General features: G+C 35.5%; 3 protein-coding genes across 11 annotated transcripts; 1 reads left to right on the top strand and 2 right to left on the bottom strand.

Annotated features, from left to right (window-relative positions):
- Positions 1–321: 321 nt before the first annotated feature.
- Positions 322–6100, bottom strand: LOC103023489 (butyrophilin subfamily 3 member A1). Of its 9 annotated transcripts, none has more exons than XM_022678510.2 (9): positions 6032–6100; positions 3298–3330; positions 3131–3187; positions 2850–2954; positions 2613–2651; positions 2479–2517; positions 2305–2331; positions 1944–1970; positions 322–1741 (listed from the first exon to the last, which is right to left on the bottom strand). In XM_022678510.2, the coding sequence occupies exons 2-9, from the start codon at positions 3326–3328 to the stop codon at positions 1221–1223; spliced, it is 846 nt and encodes a 281-aa protein (XP_022534231.1). In that variant the 5' UTR covers positions 3329–3330; positions 6032–6100; the 3' UTR covers positions 322–1220. The 9 variants fall into 9 exon arrangements, with proteins under 9 accessions (XP_022534231.1, XP_022534230.1, XP_007250276.2 ...); XM_022678509.2 differs by lacking the exon at positions 6032–6100 and adding an exon at positions 4229–4919; XM_007250214.4 differs by lacking the exon at positions 6032–6100 and adding an exon at positions 4229–4919 and having other exon boundaries at positions 2850–2942.
- On the top strand, positions 5827–11607 carry dhrs4 (dehydrogenase/reductase (SDR family) member 4). Its single transcript, XM_007250213.4, has 9 exons — positions 5827–5967; positions 8170–8285; positions 8621–8798; positions 8882–8983; positions 9487–9557; positions 9650–9701; positions 9805–9939; positions 10989–11044; positions 11286–11607. Exons 2-9 carry the CDS (start codon positions 8173–8175, stop codon positions 11398–11400), a joined length of 822 nt encoding a protein of 273 aa, XP_007250275.2. The 5' UTR covers positions 5827–5967; positions 8170–8172; the 3' UTR covers positions 11401–11607.
- tinf2 (TERF1 (TRF1)-interacting nuclear factor 2) lies at positions 11553–18927 on the bottom strand. Its single transcript, XM_007250212.4, has 10 exons — positions 18582–18927; positions 17121–17323; positions 16920–17018; positions 16721–16816; positions 16498–16608; positions 15229–15352; positions 14247–15102; positions 13831–13889; positions 12790–12872; positions 11553–12675 (listed from the first exon to the last, which is right to left on the bottom strand). The coding sequence occupies exons 1-10, from the start codon at positions 18610–18612 to the stop codon at positions 12556–12558; spliced, it is 1782 nt and encodes a 593-aa protein (XP_007250274.2). The 5' UTR covers positions 18613–18927; the 3' UTR covers positions 11553–12555.
- Between the last annotated feature and the right edge of the window lie 403 nt (positions 18928–19330).

Genomic DNA, 19330 nt, shown 5'->3' with positions numbered 1-19330 from the left:
AGAATTTTCAGAATTTTCCATTTTGCAAATTTTGATTATACCATCATATCTTTTTTTTTTACAAGACACAAATATGGACAAATCAAAAAATCTAAAGAGGATTCACGTTTTCATTTTTTTTTTGAAATTCTGTTTGTGAAAGGCTGAAATAAAAAAACTAGATAAATAAAAAAATGTATGAAAACCAATTTCTTCTTCACTATACTGGGAAATTACTAGAATTCCATGATAAAAACTAATTAAAGCTGCCTGAGGTTGACCAGTAAGTGGTTTGAATAGTTAAATATATGTGTTATTAGAGTTATCAGAGTTGGAAAAAGATTAAAAAAAAAAAGTTTAATTTGGAAGTTACAACAAGACAATTACAACCATTCAGTGGAATGGTTTAAACACACTGGGAGTCACTATTTGCACCTGGGTCTTACTAGCATTTGAAACAACTGAAAATAAAAATGCAAATTCAAAGGAGCCAATGGGAAATGCTGAGGAGAATTTGGTTAATATTTATTTAGACAGCTCCATCAGATGATTTACAAATACTTTTAGCATCTTAGGTGCAATTACACATTCTCAACAAAAACTTACAGACTGTCAGTTTAAAGTTAGATCACTTCAAGCAAAAGCTGGGATGAGCTACAGTAGCTTACTCTGCAGAGCACTATACCCTAATGACTGGGAACATCTGATGACATTTGATGGTAACAATACAACTAGCTTCCTAGGTATTACCCAGGATTTATACATATATATTATACATACATTATCGTGGTAAGCATATCTTACCATGTATGTTATTCTGTGAACTTTAGAATATAATTTATCATATGGGTAAATACGTTCTTAGATTTTAAAATAGTCATTGTATTTAAACATATAAATTTAATATTTAAGTGTAAGTAAGTACAAAAGAGATTCTAGAGATTCTAGGGAAAATGAAATCAAGTTTTATGAATTTAGATTGTCAATATCGTCAAAGAGGTGCAAAATTAAAGTAAATGGGAAAAATATTTAAATTCAGGTCTTATAATATGGTTCTGATGCAAACAAAAATAGTAGTTTTTCACCTTTATTTTAAGTGTATTGCAGAAGTTTCTGTAATTTTAATTGATGCAATGCTGGGCAAATAAATTAAGTGTAGAAATAATAAAGAACAATTGCAGCAACAGCTGACATTCAGCACTGACTGCTAACACTAAATCAGTCGTCTAATTAAGAACTAATTAGGAAAAAATAATAAATGCACCATGGGTCTCTTCTGCCCTAACATCAACAGCCGCATAAAACAGAAGCTTTTCTTTGAAGCTGACAAGATATGTATAGAGGTGGAACTTAGTCACTGCATCATAGAAGGATATCTGACCATGCTTGTAATCCAGGTACAGTCCAACTCGAGTCGGTGTGACATAAAGTGTGGGAGTGGGCTTCCCATCATTGATGACTATTTTACCATCTGCTGATGCAATTGTCCAGATGCCAAACTCAGAAAAAAAATCAGGAATGTGATCAGCATCAAAAGATGCTGTACGGAACCCCACAGTCCAGGGGACAGTCTGTGTCACCTGAAGTTCAAAATAAACCCTTGTGCTGAGGAGGGCCTTTGATGAAACACAGATACACCTCCGATATGTCTCAGCTGTCGGGACTCGGGGAGGACTGCTGAGGAAGGCTTGATGAAGACGCTTGCCATCATTGCTTACTCTGAGGAGAGCGTGAGCAGATTTAGGGTTAAACACCATTTTAACTGTTGACAAAGTGAAAAAAAGGAAAAAGGTAGAAAATGAAATTCAACAACAAGCATTTAAAATGTTTCAAATGTTCAAAAGTTACACTATGAGATGTGAGCAAACATAACTATGTATGTTGAAACATTTGCTGACACCAAAATAGATCACCTCATGTCATGTGATATGCAGCTTTCAATAATAATTTTTTGGTCAATTTACCTTTAGCACTGACGATCCAGTGCCACACTGTAAACAGAGACAATTACTGCACATCAGTAAAGTGTAGAACTCAAAACAGTAATGGGCATGAAAGGAGAAAGTCCAGCACAGTTTGCAGATTTCCTAACTTTAAAAGACCTCCTAAAATGGCAATTAACAGGTGAGCTAAATTTAAGTGTGATTAAAAAGAAAAAACACACTGTACAGGAATCTGCCCACAGTTATAATTGTTTGAGCCACTACTGAAATGTCTAAGATAGACAAACACAGTGCAAGCTGGAGACACTACTGACAAAGCAGATAAGTGTGTATCTAAAAGTACTTATCACTTAGTAGGGTAAAAAGTGGTTAATGTTCTTACCTTGATCTGGAACCACACCTCCTCTTCCTATTTTAAGAATTTAAATAAACACAAAGAAAAAAATAGCAGAAAGTAAAAGTTGTGTAGCAAAGGATTATTAAATTATCAAGTCCTGTACACTGAATTGTAATACAGCTATTACAAGCATGCTTATAATACAAGGATATTTCTTACTTGACAGACTGGGAAACTCCTTCTGAGTCTCTGTCAAACCTATTGGAGAATATAAACATTCACGTGGATGTATGTGATTTTAGTTGACCAATTAACATTACAAGTTAGAAATTGGTGTTTACAATGATATTTACCTGGATTAAGCAGACTGTTCAATTCCACCACCTTAGAAGCTGTCAGAAAAATTTTATTTAAACATATGTTTGTTGTCACAATTTATCATGACACAACTTGTCTGATATAAAACAGTCTCAAACAGAAGGTAAACAGATCTAATTAGATTTTCAAATATTTTAAACAAATATTGTTGTTTAAAAAGTTAATTATAAAGTTAATTTTAATCATAATAATAAACAAAATACATAACTTACCAGTGATGACTACTGCACCAAGCAGAATAAGTATAATCACAACGCTGATAGTGATGAGAATTATAAATCTGCTCCTCCGCATGGTAATTGTGGCTTCGGTGTTGACTTTCAGTATCAGAAAACACGCAATATATATTACATTTCTCCAGCCTATCTACTCACCTACTTCCAACTACATTGAACAGAAGAATAAGAATATCTTTGGTAGTGAGTATGTGGTAGATTGCTCTGCTTAAGTAAACCTGCTACTTTATGCACACAGATGTTTCTCATTCTTTTACCTTCTCTATTCTGCACACGGTGTTGTGAATCCTGTGCTGCATTATTCTGCTTACTGACTTTTGGACACAAACAAAAACAGGGAGTAAAGTTTATATTGTTTATATGTGTTTTAAAGGGAAAATAATATTATATATAATATATAACATTTTTGTTCAAAATAACTGACCTTCTCCTACAGTTTCAAGGTTGCATCGCATGCCTAAAGAAAAAAAGAAAAAAACAAAACAAATATCAAATGTGACTTAATTTCACAAGCTGAAGATGAAGGTTAATCACATGAAACTCCAGCTAGTATTTGGCAAAGCAGGTTTTCTCAAGTAAGCCATAGGAAATAGACTCACAGTTTTGTCTGTGTATTAAGAAAAGATCAGAGGGACATTCCTATTGAACAAACTTCACATTTGGACTTAAGTTACTTCGCTCACTGTGAAAGCATGCTTTGTAAAACAAATTTATAGTGGACTCATATCCTCGCTGTCCAGTAAAAAAAAAAAAAAAAAAAAATCTCCATTTATTCAATAAAATAAAATAATAAATAAAAAATATATAAAAACTGTCCCTTATACCAAGCCAAAATTTCTTGATCAATAGAAATAACCAAAATTACCTGAAATAAACTATTTTTACACCGACTTCCGTTTAAAAAATAAGGTTTTATCTCTCTCCTGTAATGTTGCTGTTTTGGAAATAAGCTCCATGTTTTATATTGGACAGAGACAATATATAGTTATCAGTTATCAAGCAAAATGTCACAGTGTTTGGGAGACAGTAAATATAATTATACATACATAATAATATGTCAATATAAAATGCTAAATATCTCTGCAGTATGGTGACTGTGTGACAATGTGCTTTATCTATATTTAGTTTATTGGTAAATGTATGGGGTTGAGGGGGTTAAAACATATAGAGATATGTAACACCAGTAATCACTAAACAACAAAATGAATACCATATTACAATATAGTGCATTAAGAATATCGGCATCTCTTAATTTACAGGAATGTCCCACTCTGATCACACAACAAACCTAGGCTAACATTGTCTGTGTACATTATGGATGTCATATTACATTAATAAAGAGTGCAATAGCTTACCTGGAAACAAAATAATGTGATTTAGGTTAACCAAATCACTGGCAACGCTAGTCAGTATTTTTTCTTATAATGCTGTTAGGTTGATGTTAGCTAATTTCAGTGCTAGTTCATGCAGTTAGCTAGCTGCTAACAAGCTAAAGCAGCGCTAAAAAACGTGCATTTGTCCAAAATTATGCATCCTTACATATTTTACAAAATAAATATCTTGGTAAAAAATATAACCAGGTTCTATTACATAAAATAAAAGCTGTAAGGTGCTGTAGATAACTTTGTAGCCAGCTAGCTAGTTTACAAGTTACATTTCTCACTGGCAAACGAAAACACCAAACAGGGTTGCTATGACAACTAAGATTAGCTAGCTAGCTTGTTAACCTAGCTACTACTCACTCACACATTTCAGATGCCTTAAATTATATTTTTTTATACTGACACTTTAAACGCAGTCAGGACTATATCTAGCTAAAACTGGAGCAAACAGTGTAATTTTCACAGGATGTCTTAAGAATTTTAGACGCTGCCTTCATTATATATTTTTTTATGTTTTCCATGAATTAGTCAATAAAAAAATGTCAAGCCATTGAAACAGTAGCATAGCCCCACCTACTGCACAGAAAAAAAACAGCTATTCAGACTTTAGGGCATGTCACCACTAAAGCCAACACGCTAAGTAAGGGCTACGTTTTACTAATTTTGTGATTTAGAACAAAAATTAAATATATTAGTTATTTGATTTTTTTTTTGTTTAAGATTTTATGTTAGAATTTATGGATTACATTTATATTAGGATTTGTTTGTGTTTGTGTGAGAGGAAATAGCATTTTTATATTTTTTGATCACTAGAACATAGTCTGAACGGGTTAAACAGTTATACAGACGGCAACTAATTTAAATATGTTTTTTGTTTGTTTGTTAGCTAATTATTAAGAGAAGATTCAGTCAATTATTGATTAGTGGTGACTTTTATTTTGTAATTTGTCGCCATCCCCTGGACACTGGGTGCACTGCTCCTCAGAACGTATAAAATCACACCTGTAGAGCCTTTAGACCTGTGAGCCTTTTTTGCACTTCTTTGACTAATTGTGAACAAATAATATTTTATTTGTGTTTTAGCTATTAAAAGTCAACTCAGATATCCTTTCTTAGACTATTTTGACTAATAAGGAAACTGTAAAAAAATATATTTTGTTTGTGTGTTAGCTATTAAAAGTCAACTCAGATATCCTTTCTTACACTATTTTGTCTAATAAGGAAACTGTAAAAAAATATATATTTTATTTGTTTTTTAGCTATTAAAAGTCAACTCAGATACCATTTTTTAGACTATTTTGACTAATAAGGGAACTGTAAAACAAATATCACTTATGTGTGATTGGTAAAAGCATTAAATTGAATTAAGAGAGAGAGAGAGAGAGAGAGAGAGAGAGAGAGAGAGAGAGAGAGAGAGAAATGAATGATTGTCTTGATTAAGGAAGAACCTCCTCCCCATTCTCATGCATACATAATTCTTAAAGACAGCTCTGCTATATATATATATATATTTTTTTTTTTTTGGAAAAATAAACATTGCACATGGCCCCAGCGCTTGACCAATGAGAAAAGGACAGCGCGAGGCTCAGCCAATCAGCTGCAGGAGATTCGAGACAACATCCGCGAACATGGCTGCCTGAGTGAAGGCGGACTTCAGAATAAACCAGCCTTTTCCTGACAGTTCTCGCACACTGACCCCGCTGCCTCAAGAGGTAACATCTACAGCTCAGCTCTCTGCTGAGTTCTACTACAAATAAACCACAGAATTAATCTTACCGCTGCGTGATTGCTCTTCAGTTCAGCTGTGTGTGTTTAATGATAGTTCTATAAGAAATAGAGGACAGGCTGATCTTAAGGCAGCTGCTGATTTTCATTAGCTGTTTGTTTTGGTACAAAGAAAGTTGTTCTTACCTTGTCTAGCTAATTCTCAACTTTAATCTAGCTTAATTGCAAAATATACAATGAATTACATTTATATATTCTGTCTTTTGTTTGAGAAACGTTTGCGTCTTTGCAGGGCTAATACAAACCTTTGTAACCTTTGACCCAGTTAACCTATGACCCAGTTTGTGGTGTGAATCACTGAATTATACCACTGTATAAAAATAATCATGAAGCCATGTATTTTCTCTGCAAACTATTTGTCCAAACGTTTGTAGACACTTTTTTAGGTATTTCAGTTATAGTATATTATACTTATTATTATAACTACTTAAATTCAGAGCTGTTGTTTAATTCTACCTGCAGTTTACATAATTAATCTTCATGGAAAATAATCTGGAGCAGATGTACATATAATTGAGCTCAAGGCATAGTGCCCAGCTCTGGTCCTGCACATTGTAGTGTTCCTAAATTCAGGAGAAAAGTGGATGTTGACTGATTTGTGGGATGGTGTGTGTTGTGATTCAGGGAATCTCTAAATCATGAGGAGCAGGAGCTAATCCAGGGCCAGAATAACACTTTCTCAGTTATTATTATTATTATTATTATTATTATTAGGGCTGAGTAATATGACTGACAAAAAAAAATTAAACATATTCGTAGGAGAAATGTCAATTTATGATATGAAGTCTAAGTAAGTTCTATATTAAAATTGTAAGGATATATCTGATTATGTAAGTATTTTTTGTTTATCAGTTCAACCAGACACACTCCTGTGAGTTTGTACATTTTCTTTATGTTTTATGATTTTTTACATTGTAGATTTAATATTAAAAACATTAAAGCTATACAGGAACACATGAAATTATCTTGAAAACAAAAAGCGTTAAACAAAGGGGAATATGTTTTATACTTTAACATTCTTCTAAGTAGCACATTTAGCTTTGAGTACAGATCTGCACACTCTTGGTTTTTCAATCTCAGTGTCTTCATGAGGTAGAGTCACCTGGAATAGTTTTCTCAGTGTCTTGAAGGAAGGAGTTCCTGGAGGTGCTGAACAATAGTTGCTGCTTTTCCTTCACGCTGTGAAGCTTCAGCTCATCCCAAATCCCCATTAGATCAGGGGATTGTGGAGGCCTAACACTTATACTGTTATACTGTTACTGTTTAATTATACTATTTACTATGTAATTTCATGTCTTTAATATTAATCTACAGTGTAGAAAAACTGATTATGTTGTAATATGTGTGAAATAAATTCCTGAGGCTGCTTCTTTGATTATGATTATTTCAACGGCATAATTCACAGTGTACTCTCAAATGTCATCTTTCCAGAACCGATTATTTAAGCTCCAGTTGGAGTGTTTGGTTTGTTTTTCTGGTGACTAAAAAGAGAAGTTTGGTATTATATTGCTGTGAAGCTGATTTTAAAAAGGACCTCCCCCTTAAGCACTGAAACTGCATCACTTCAAGTTATAAACCTTAATTCTCCATTACTGTGGGATGGTATATGAGATGAATTAGATTGGAGTTTTTGACCCAGTTCTAAGTATCCATCGTGTGTAAAGAGATGTCTGAGAGCTTCAGGTGTGGTACTATTTCTTAGTGGTAAGAATCACAGGGCATCGCGCGATACAATATTATCACGATACATTTCCCAAAATAATGATGATATTACAGTACTGTTACTGAAGAGGATAAAATACTCCTAAATAAGCAAATACCAGGAATTATAGATTTATTTGAAAACCAATATACTTCACCGCTGGTTTACCCTGCTCATTTGATTAATGCCACCACGTGGAGTGACGAAACAGTAACGCAAATGAAAAACAATAAAATATATTGTGATATCAATATTCTTTCCCACCCCTAGTATTTTTGGTGTCTTTAAGGGAGGAATAATAATGATATTATAATAATGCTAATGGTAATCTTCTCCAACTACTTTCAAACATCTGTCATGATAGTCATTACAGGTCATTCTGGACATTTAACTTTACATTATTTTTTCTTCCTCTCATCATTTCAAGGTAATGTTGAGGGCAGTAACTAAGTGCCTTTATATCAACCCTGTCGCTGGCAGAAGAATGATGTCCCACAGCAGCCTTGCTGGAAAAGTCGCTATAGTTACTGCATCCACAGATGGGTATCAGATCTACTTTTACTGTCACTTAGCAGCTAATTGTTATTTTTGGTCATTGCAAGTTCTGGTAAAATGAAAGTTAATTACATATATCTACCTGTTTAATAATATTTATTTTTAGTAGTACCTCTAGTTTCTGTCCATCATTTGGACTTGCCAAAGTTAGGTGCCAATCAGCAAGAGATTATAAAGTGGTGACATTAAATTAATCAAGAGGTACTAAAAAATGACATACAGTCATTGCATGGTATATGGGTCTAATGTTTAAGATTATATTATATTTATAATATTCACAGTAGACAAAGTTATTAAAGCAGTGCAACAACCCTTTTTTTCAGGATCGGCTTGGCTGCTGCACAGGCGTTAGGGAAGAGAGGAGCTCATGTTGTCGTAAGCAGTCGTAAGCAAGCCAACGTGGACAAGGCTGTGTCACAGTTACGCAGTGAAAACATCCAAGTGATCGGGACCAGCTGTAATGTGGGGATCGAACAGGACAGAGAAAAGCTGATCAGCTTGGTGAGCTCTCAGGTTCTTTTTGTCCTGAATTGGTAAACAGAAGAATCACTACACAGAATTTTTATCATACATTTTTCTATTAGACTCTGGAGAAGTGTGGGGGTATCGACATCCTGGTCTCAAATGCAGCTGTGAACCCTTTCTTTGGAAACATCTTGGACTCAACAGACGAAGTCTGGACCAAGGTATAGTTCAATGCAGTGATGCACTGAATAAACATATCAGTATACATAATTAGGTCACTGAAAATATTTATACATTTGTATCTCTTTGGCATAGTACCAATGGCATTGTGTGATACAATATTAATAATAAAAAAAAACATCTGAAGTTTTAGATGATTGAATATTGTATTTTATTATTTACATTTGAATAAAAGTTATGTACAGTGTAGATTTTCACAAATAAAAAAGCTTTATTAAAACCAAATAAGAAATAGAAAACAAACTGTATGTTCAGACACATAATATAAATCAGATGTAATGAATTCATGAGTCATTTACAGTGTAATTAAACATGTAATTCCATAATTGCTTGTTAATAATGAATATAATAACTGTGCTTCCTTTTAAAAGTAAACCAAAGTCATAGTAGCTTATATGGTAAGCAGACCTCATGCACAAACCATAAAGGCTCATGACACTTTTCTGTTCTGTTCTTGTTTTGTTTTTGTGCTTATGATCTGCAGATATTCGATGTGAATGTGAAAGCTTCCTTTCTTCTTACCAAGCAAGTGGTGCCTCACATGGAGAAAAGAGGGTAAGAGAAGACAGAGGAGAAATAGCTGAAAGCTGAATAGCTATAAATCCTTTGCTTTATGTTACTGTAATATCACCTGTTCTGCTTTTCAGGGGTGGCTCTGTGTTGTTTGTGTCTTCAGTTGCAGGATACCAGCCAATGCCAGTGAGGGCAACTTATTTTTGTTCTGTCATTTTTGTTCAGTGTTTTTACTATGTTGTCTGAATGTAGGATTTTGCCTGACCTGGTCCTTTTCTTGTGTTTCCAGGGTCTGGGTCCATACAGTGTGAGCAAGACAGCTCTTCTGGGTCTAACACGAGCGCTGGCTCCTGAACTGGCCCACAGTAATATCCGGGTCAACTGTGTGGCTCCAGGAATCATCAAGACACGCTTCAGCTCTGCTGTGAGGATTATTCTATAATTCTACCACCTTCTTTCTGGAGCACAAAACAATTCTACTATTATTCAGTATATTGTAGAGTAGAGTTTTTTTTTTCAAGATACCAGCTTAACACCTATTTGATTTCTGGTCAAAACACAAGTTTACATTTCTGAAAGAATTAGAGGTAAATAACATCTCTTTGTAGGAATGTGCATGTTGATGGAAAACTAGTTTCTATTACTTGGAGTAAACAAATATATAATTAAAGGTACAAAAATGACTCCTGATCAAACCTGATAGACCTCAAGCATGGTCCCCCTTAGGGAAAACACTTCTTTGGGATTTTTTTTTTATTAAGGCCCACTCTCGCTTCAGTTCAAATATCCTCTTCTTTAAGAATGTAGGAGCAAGTAACAAAAAAGAAATGGACAAAACAACAAAGAAACTACTGGCATTTTAAAAATCCAGATCTCAGCCTCACTGAAAATGCTCCAACATTTAAAACTTTGTAGGTTTGGAAAACAATTTGCATGTATTTTTAAGTTTTCTAAGAAGAACTGAACTGTGGCCGACTCAGTAAATTCCAAATGGTTAAGACTTCTTAAATCAATATTATGTAGCATTTTACCCTAAATTAACAGCTTTAGAATAATTGATGTTTATCTACCTTCCTCTACGTTCGTAATCTGGGCTGGGTACATCGCTAACTGCACTCTGTAATTTTGAGGGAATTTTCGGTTTCAGTGACAGTTCTTTTTGTCTCAGCTTCTCCAGAAATGCCTGTGTAATATGTTTCCTTTTCCTTAGTGATAGCCAATTTATAACTTATACCTTTATAATTTATAACAGTAAAGAGAGGCAAAGAGGAAAGAAAATACACCTTTTTTAAGTAATGCTGATTTAACCTAATTTCCATATATAAAAACAGTCTCTAAATTTGTATATGAACTAATTGGTTGAATCTGAGGTGTTGGAAGGAGGGAAAGCACTACATGTTTAGAGCAGAGGGGCACCAAGACCATGATTGAGAAACACTGTTTTAATAAAAACTCACCTCTGTTCTTTTGCAGTTATGGCAGAGTGAAGATGTGACAAATGAGTTTATGAAGCAGCTGTGCATTAAAAGGTATTTGTCATTTTAATTTTTGTGAGCACTGCAACATGAATATATCAGATTACTGAATAGCCAACACAGTTACTCACTTGTGTCTGCTGTTGCTTACATTATTTGAGGAGATAAAAAAAAGCTCAGACCACAAATCATGGGAAATGGTGAGAATCCTGGGACTAAAGCTCATTCAGTTTTCTAAAATATTGTGTTTTAAAAACGTCTACATTATTTATTTGTAATATTCGATTCATTGTAGGCTGGGGGTGCCAGAAGACATTGGAGGAGTGGTTGCATTCCTGTGTTCAGATGACGCTGCTTACATCACTGGCGAGACCATCACAGTCACGGGTGGCATGAACTGCAGACTGTAAATGTGATGGTGCGTGTGTGTATGTGAATGTACATGTATTTGTGCACATTTATGTTTAAAAGGGAGAAAAAACATACTAAACCACCTACAACAGAATCCTACATTTCATAAATCATTTATACATCATGAACTACTGATGGGAAATACCAGAGATGCCATATTTGATTTTAATACAATGACATGAAAATAAATGTATAATAAATCTTTACATCATTTGCTTGTTTTTTTATATATACACTACTGAGCAAAAGTTTTAGAACACTCTGACAGTCCAGTAGCAGTGCTCTATGGGTATGCTATTATATTGTTAGCAATGACTTTACATTTTAGGCATTTAGCTGACACTTATCCAAAGTGACTTCTATTACAGAGGTGGGTCAGTGTAGTGTTAGGAGTCTACTAGTCAACCAGACCAGGAATTGAACCCCAGTCTCACTTGCAGGTAGTGGTGGTATCCACTGTGCCACAACCACACATCTTTATTACTGCACTTCACCTCTCAGACTTCTAATACTTATTTTCATTGCTAAAACTGAGATTAAATCCAATAGCTTTGTCATGTGGGTCAGCCAAACAACTTCCTGTACCAGTTTTCTCCAGTTTCCAATAGGCTTTTGAAGGTGTAGAAAACTGTACTCACTGCTCTCTGGCTTTATGTTTTATTTATCTAAAGAAAATACTTCTACTGTTAATGGATTCAGAGTTCTGTGTTTGTCTTTTTCTAGTTAGACGGTGCAAAATAAAAAGTGCCATGCTTTTGTGATTTTACTGCATAATTTTAGGCATTTTAATTAAAACAATTTAACGTAATAGGTAGTGTCTGGCATAATAGCTTTACTAAAATAAGTTACAAATATATAAATGAAACATAAATGAGCTGTATTAAGAGCATGTGCAAAACACATTATAGCATAGCATAACAAAAATAGCACCTTATACTCTAAATGCAATTGTAACACATATACTGACATAACTAAATTTAACTACTTTATTTAACTACTTTTAAAATATATATATATATATATATTTTTACATGTTTAGGTGAATAAGCGCTACACAGTTACCACTCACCAAAATGTAAAAGTGAAAACAGGCTGGACAATCAGCAGCACACCGGTTTATAACTTCAAATCCAAAGGCAACAACTGAGTGAAAGTCATCTGCAGCCGTTTCCTGGAGACACGAGGTCACGCCGAAAGAAAGCAGGAGTCCAGAACTCATGCAGAGTGGGAACATACGTGTTGTTCTTGGTTTTGGAGTAGCGAGATGTGAAGAGCTGCACAAATACACAACTCAATCAGCCTTAAGGTTTTTATATTAGTGTTATTATTAGTAGTAGTATATTTTATTCCAGCATATACTTTGATTAGAATCAAATGTTCACACTTACCCTGCCTTTCACTTTCTCAGTGGCTTCATCCTCTGAGTCAACTATAATATCATCAGTGGAGTCAATAACAGGAGAGGCCCGACCTGAAATAAGAGGTAGAAATTTATAAACAGTACTTTAAAATTAAAACATTATTGCTGTTACACAAACAACTTGTAAGTAGGGATGTGCGATATGATAAACTATTATATCACCATATTTATAAAAAGAGAAATGTGATTGTAGTCATTCAAAATTCATTCAAATAGTATCCCATATTTAGTACAGTGATTATTTAAAATGTCCTGTCCCTTATCTGGTTAGACTGCACTAATTACAGTCTTTGCAACTGCATGTACTGTATAGTTGGGTCAGGTATATGTATGTTGTTGATACGATATGACAAAATATTACACTCCTTTAATTGTAAGATTGTAAATAACCATAATTCTAAATGAAAGTCATTGTTAAAAAATAACAAAATAAAAACTTTGACACAATGTAAAGAACACCTTAAGATTTACACCATTTTAAAAAATAATGCATAAAAATAAGAGTTTTTATCTGACAAGGAGGACATACTAAAAATTGCTTTTATCTTTCTTAATATCTTTGCATTTTTGGGGGGAAAATACTTTGTAAATATATTACTTTGTATAAAAAGTGCTATACCCATAATCCTGCCTTGCCCAACTGGATTTTTTTTTTTTTTTTTTGGCCCGAGCTGCACGAGCCGAGCATGCGGCCCCCGAGATCCCAAGCACCTGGGAACAGCCCGACACCCGGCAGCCCCCCCCCACCCCCCCACGCCAAGGGGGCCCAAGCCACCCCCAGGCCACAGCCACCAAGGGGGCGGGCCAGAGACCACATTAGGGCATCCGGCCACGCACCCAGGGACCCACGGACGCCCACCCCACCAGGATCGGCAGTGACGATCGGCGGAGAGCAGCGTGGAGCGGTAGGGGGGGCAAAAACCCGCCCTCCGCAACCATGTCCCACAGGTGTCTATGCTCAGTCAGCCCCAAACCCAACTGGATTTAACTAATGATAGATAAAAATTACCTGGACTATCTGGCCATCCGGTCATGATGTTGGGTATGCAGGGTGAGCCGGCACATATTCTACAAGGAAACAGAGATTCAGAGTAATTTAGCACAGTGTGATTGTTTAAAATCCTAAATGATAAAATTCTAAAATAAAACATTTAATGTAACAACAAAACTTGCAATTTTATTGCAGAATATTTCATGCATGCATATAAAATTCAAACAAACCCTAAACAAATACCAAAAACAAACCAAAACAAAATAGACTGCAATACAGTACAATCTCTACTGAACGCATCTATAATTTATTTATCAGTAAAGTATTTATTTTGATCTGAAATTGATAGTATAGATAAAATGCATAGGCACTTTTACACAATTATTTTCCATACATATATATTCATGCACTGATATTTAAGTAGTTCCTCTCACTGTGTATTAACTGCAGTGGTCAGGTTCTTTTCAGGGGTCGACATGCAGCTGAGTTTCCTCTTCCGGTTCACAGAGTCACTGTTTCTCACTCTACACGCTCGCTCTGGGGAGGACCGGCATGGAGATGGTGGAGTCTGATCATGATTGGCCGATGTGTTGAGCAGCACAGGTTGTGTGATTTTGCTGATGTCCAGTTTTGGGATGTTGACTGTTAGATGACGCTTCATAGAGGAGGAGAGGACAGCAGAGACAGGTTTGTCTTTTTGGGACTTTGAGTCCGGGACAGTTCTAGGGGAATTCTTGCTGGAGTTTTTAAGCCCCTCTTCGTTGCTCTTCCTGTTCTGCTCCAGCACTCTTGAGCTCTTCCTCGTCTCTCGTTTCCCTGTTTCACTAATCCTCCTGCTCCTAGAGCTTCTCCTCACTGGTCGCATGTCATCTTCATCATAGTCTTCCTCTGGAGTGCTTGAAGACTGGCTGACTACAGAAATAAACATATTCCCAACACAGTGTTCCTCTTCAGAAACGTCCTCTTGCAAACTCTTGCTCTTCTGACACAAGCTTGAATTCACCCCTGTGAAAATATCTTCTGTGTCCATTTCCAAAGCAGGCGATTCATCCTGATTGGCTGAAGTGCTCTGAGGAAGGTCTTTACTGGATATGGTCCCGATCACTGGTGCAATTTGTGATGATGTACTCCTAGTTTTTCTACCACCAGAGCGCTCTGCAGATAGAGCAGGACTCAGGACAGCGCTGGGGGTGGAGGTAGATCCTGATTGGTTGGTGTCCCGTACTCTGCCAGAGGGAGGGAGGGAAAGAGAGGATAGGATAGATTCGCCAACGGAAGAAGGAAAAGATGCTAAAGAGCAAAATAAAAAAAGCAGAAATAAATAGGGAAATGCCATTAGTTAATCTGCCTAACAAAAAAATGAAAATTATAATTTTTTTTTTAAATCCACACAATTTACCTTGTGACCCTGCTTACCTGCCGAGTCCAGGTGTCCCAGACATTTCTCGTGCTGGAGCAGAGTGCTGAGAAGCTGTGGCTGAGATGCAGAGCGTGCACATTCCTCCAGCACAGCTGGTGCAGAACTAAGCCATGACACAGTCTGAAACACACAAGAAGTCTTCAACTAGAGATAACTGAGGAATAGACAATGCCAAATTCACAGTATTAGTAAAAAAAGCTACATTAAGTGTATATTTAGTTTGGTCCTGCAATCTTGCATGTCTGGATTCTTAAAAAACTGATAAACTTAACTAAAGTCTGTCACAGAGAGATTTTTTTAATCCCAATACAATCGTACTAGAATCTGTTCTGCTTGCACCAGCATAGAGACATTTAAGCCCAGCACCTTTCACAGTCCCACATACTTTTCAAATAAATAATTTACTTTAGAAATAGTATAGCTAGTGAACTTCAGGGCACAGGGATGTTTCTAAAAGTATATGCTGTAATATTTAGATTAAAAGACCCATATCCTGTATTTATCTAATGTTTTCTGTTTGCAGGTGTGCTTTTGCATGAAACTTCATTTGCTGCAGGAGGAACTAAAGAAAGAACATCACTGATAAGACAAGACGATTTTTCTATGTCCATTTTCAGGCAAATGACTGATTGATGCAAATAATCTGATTGGCTGCCTTGTTTTGTGCAACTCTGCAGCTCCCCTTAGAATAATGGCATAAATGAGAGGGGATAAACTGTGGTATGATGAAAATGATAGTGAATAGTACATTTTAAAGGGTTAACAATGTATACACACTTCATAATATTCTTTCAGCTCAAATTATTGCTAATGCTTGCAAGTAAAGCTGAGTTTCAAAATTTGATACCAAAAAGGCACAGACTGATAGGTGTGCTTATTTTTGATACTTTGTACGAAACATATATGCCAATAATTACTGCCCCCTCCCAAACATACAGGGACTTGGCAGCATTTGAAAAAAATAAATATGACTATAATTAATTTTTTAGGTGATTGACACGACTAATATAAAAATTATTTCTTAATTATTGAGTGAGTAATTATTGTTTTTTTGTGTTTTTTAGTTACAGTTTAGAAAAAGATTTTTTCACAAAATTGTTTGGGTATCAAATTCAAAGTACTATATTGCTATCGGTATTGTAAAGTTTACACCGATACCCAGTCCTACTTGCATTTTAAAATAATATTACATTTTTTCAAGATATGGTTTACTTAAGATTCACACGTGGTGATTAAATGTAAAAACAAAATGTACAAAATGAGACCTGAGCAAGATCTGGGACTGGAAGCAGCTGGTCCAGTCTGGTCAGGAATTCCCACAGCAACTTTTCTACAGCAAGATCATACTGTGGCCCATACTGAGAGTCAAACTCCTCCTGGATATAGATAAAGAAGGAGATAATTCAGCATAAATGTAAGTATAAGAAAGAAACATTTATTTTGAGAAGTTTATTATTAACTATAAACAGTCTAAAGATTTTTTTTTACCTGGAAGAATTGTTTCCTCCTTTCTGGGTTCTTGAGCAATGTATGCACAAGGGTGTGGAAATTCTTCACAGCTAATTCAACTTTCTGAATCTTCCTCTAAACAGAAATACAAAACACAGAAAAGAAGATAGTACTGGTTACTTTATCAGTTGTTAAGTATTTAAAACCAGACTGGTGTGGAGATAAGAAGACCACTGACTTTGCCTTTGGATATGGGAGGAGCCCGCAGTCTCTCCAGATGAGGGACAATAAGGTCAGGGTCGGGAGACGAAGACACTCTGAGTTGCTGCAGGATGAACTAAAGAAAGAGCATCACGGATAAGACAAGAAGATGGTTTTTGTTTGCCCTTTTAGGACAAATAAAATATTAATACAGTCAGCTAAAACAAAAAAATCTCACCTGTGCCCGAAGACCCACAGTGAGCTTAGCCTGATGTCTGTAACTCAGCAGTCCAGGTACAGACTCCGAGACAGAGGTCACAAACTCCTCCAGCTTTCCATACTGCATCACATCACGCTGCTGCATCACCTTCCACACTGCAGCCGAGACCAGTCTCATCGGTGGAGCCAAAAGACGAAGGGATGCGATGGGTAAAGACTCGTCTAAATGATTGAATGAGGGGAATGAGACATGTAGAAATCAGACAAGTCAAGACAGTACCTGTTTAATATACATTTTCATCTACTAGGCTCAAATTCTACATCTGGCTAGCAAAGGGTCTGGAATTACAAAGATTACCTAAAGTAGCTAAAGCAAACACTGATCTTAAAGTTCATATTAATGCAATTTACAGAAAATAAATAAAACTCTAGAAGTTACCTGATTAACAAATCTTACTGGTTACAGAAGTTTCCTAAGACACTTAATGTTTTTCTTATGTAAGCATTTTCTGCTACATTTTACAGTAGAGCTACGTATTGTATGATTTTTGTTTGTGATGTAACATTGATATGTGCCGTCAAATGATAACATATATATATTTTTAAACATATGCACTTTAAAGTCCCCAAGACTCCCAACCTCTAACATTTAAACACTAGCTGGAATTATGATTTAATATATTGCATTATTGTAAGCAAGGCAATATATTGTGATTGTTTTCCTAAAATGTAATTTAAACAAACACAAAATATGAAGCCAAACAGTGGTGAGTACAGATTCCTACACGTTCAAAAGACTCGAACTTTGAAACAGGAGAAAACTGATACACATGGCAACAGTGCCTTTAGTTTAGATTAACATTATTAAACTAAGCCTCATTTTTTTTAGCAGTGATGAGAAGAACTAGAGGCCTCACAGCTGAAGTGATAAGCAGTAATAAGCTCATTAATAAGATGAGGAAAATAAAAAGCAGCTTGTTTGAGTCATACAGCACACATTAGCTAATTTAAATGTTTAATCTCAATAAATTAGACTACAGTTTTAGTTATGATTCTATGAAGGACAAATCTCATTTAATAGGAATTTTTTTCTTAATGCTGTGAATACGGCATTCAATACGGCCTTTGAATGTCATTTCTGTTGTTCTTATATAAGTAATATATAATTAAAAGGGAGATAGATGCTCACAAGCCATAAAACCAAGCTGAACTGCACCAAGAGTCGCATACATTTATCCAAAAGCAGTGTGTAAGACTGGTGGAGGAGAACATGCCAAGATGCAAGATATTGTTATAGTAATATATATAGAACCATGCAGTGTTTTTACATATTTTTAATTAAAGGAGTGTCAAAAGAGAAAATAAAATAAAAAAATCTAAAAGGTAGAGAGACAGGACAAATCCAATGAGAGAAAAAGCCTAAACAACATCCATTATAACATTACACAACATTTGATAAACAATTTAAGAATTAACTTACCATTATTCTCAGCTTTTCCTGAACCCCTCATTATTAATCCTGTAACTGTATGTACTGTCAGTGTGAAGAGTAACTATATTATCTCGGTTTGGGGTGAGATCAGCTGAAGTAATCTATATAAATCACATTAATGCGCTTGATAAAGAAGCTAAAACACTAATAGAAGCGCTGACAGCGGCTTTAAACAGTTGGTTGCAGGCGGTGATTATAAAGACTCGATATATATTTAATAAACACCGGAATTCCAGCTGTAAGAACCGCGAGTCAAGCTTTAAAATTATAATTCAGATTCACCCAACAAAGATTCATGTGTCCGCCCCGCGCCAAATCTTCACACTCCTTCCGGTACAGACAAAGATACTTTACACAGGAGAATTCACACTTAGGGAGCTTCTGTTCAACCATCAGGGGGCAGAGCATTAAGGTAAAATAAGATATTTTGTTTTCACCATAATTTAAGTCATGTAGCTGCTCTGTAAGCAGTGTTAATAATGCTGGATGAATGGTCCAAGAAGTTGACCATCAGTAAATTTCGCATTTCATTTGGAAATCAAGGGAGCAGAGTCTGGAGGAAGAATGGAGAAACACAGTCCAAGCTGCTTAAGGTCTAGTGTGAAGTTTAACACAATCACTGATGGATGAGAGAGCCATGTAATCTTGCAGCACTTCATGCTTCTCTCTGCTGACAACCTGGTAATGTTGGAATATGAAAATGTGAATTTCATTTTCCAGCAGGATTTGGAATTATA

This window comes from Astyanax mexicanus, chromosome 8 (genome assembly GCF_023375975.1).
Source record: "Astyanax mexicanus isolate ESR-SI-001 chromosome 8, AstMex3_surface, whole genome shotgun sequence".
Classification (NCBI taxonomy): Eukaryota; Metazoa; Chordata; class Actinopteri; order Characiformes; family Acestrorhamphidae; genus Astyanax; species Astyanax mexicanus.
The sequence above is the reverse complement of the archived record's forward strand: the minus strand, read 5'-3'. Positions and strand labels throughout refer to the sequence as shown.

Coding starts and splice junctions, on each gene's coding strand:
- LOC103023489 (XM_022678510.2), bottom strand. CDS start 3,328: ATGCGATGCAACCTTGAAACTGTAGGAGAAG. Junction 2,652..2,849: donor TGGTGCAGTAGTCATCACTG/GTAAGTTATGTA, acceptor TTTTTCTGACAG/CTTCTAAGGTGGTGGAATTG. Junction 2,518..2,612: donor GAACAGTCTGCTTAATCCAG/GTAAATATCATT, acceptor ATTCTCCAATAG/GTTTGACAGAGACTCAGAAG.
- dhrs4 (XM_007250213.4), top strand. CDS start 8,173: ATGTTGAGGGCAGTAACTAAGTGCCTTTATATCAACCCTGTCGCTGGC. Junction 9,558..9,649: donor CCTCACATGGAGAAAAGAGG/GTAAGAGAAGAC, acceptor TCTGCTTTTCAG/GGGTGGCTCTGTGTTGTTTG. Junction 9,702..9,804: donor CAGGATACCAGCCAATGCCA/GTGAGGGCAACT, acceptor TTGTGTTTCCAG/GGTCTGGGTCCATACAGTGT.
- tinf2 (XM_007250212.4), bottom strand. CDS start 18,612: ATGAGGGGTTCAGGAAAAGCTGAGAATAATG. Junction 16,817..16,919: donor CTCCCATATCCAAAGGCAAA/GTCAGTGGTCTT, acceptor ATTTCTGTTTAG/AGGAAGATTCAGAAAGTTGA. Junction 16,609..16,720: donor GGAGGAAACAATTCTTCCAG/GTAAAAAAAAAT, acceptor ATCTATATCCAG/GAGGAGTTTGACTCTCAGTA.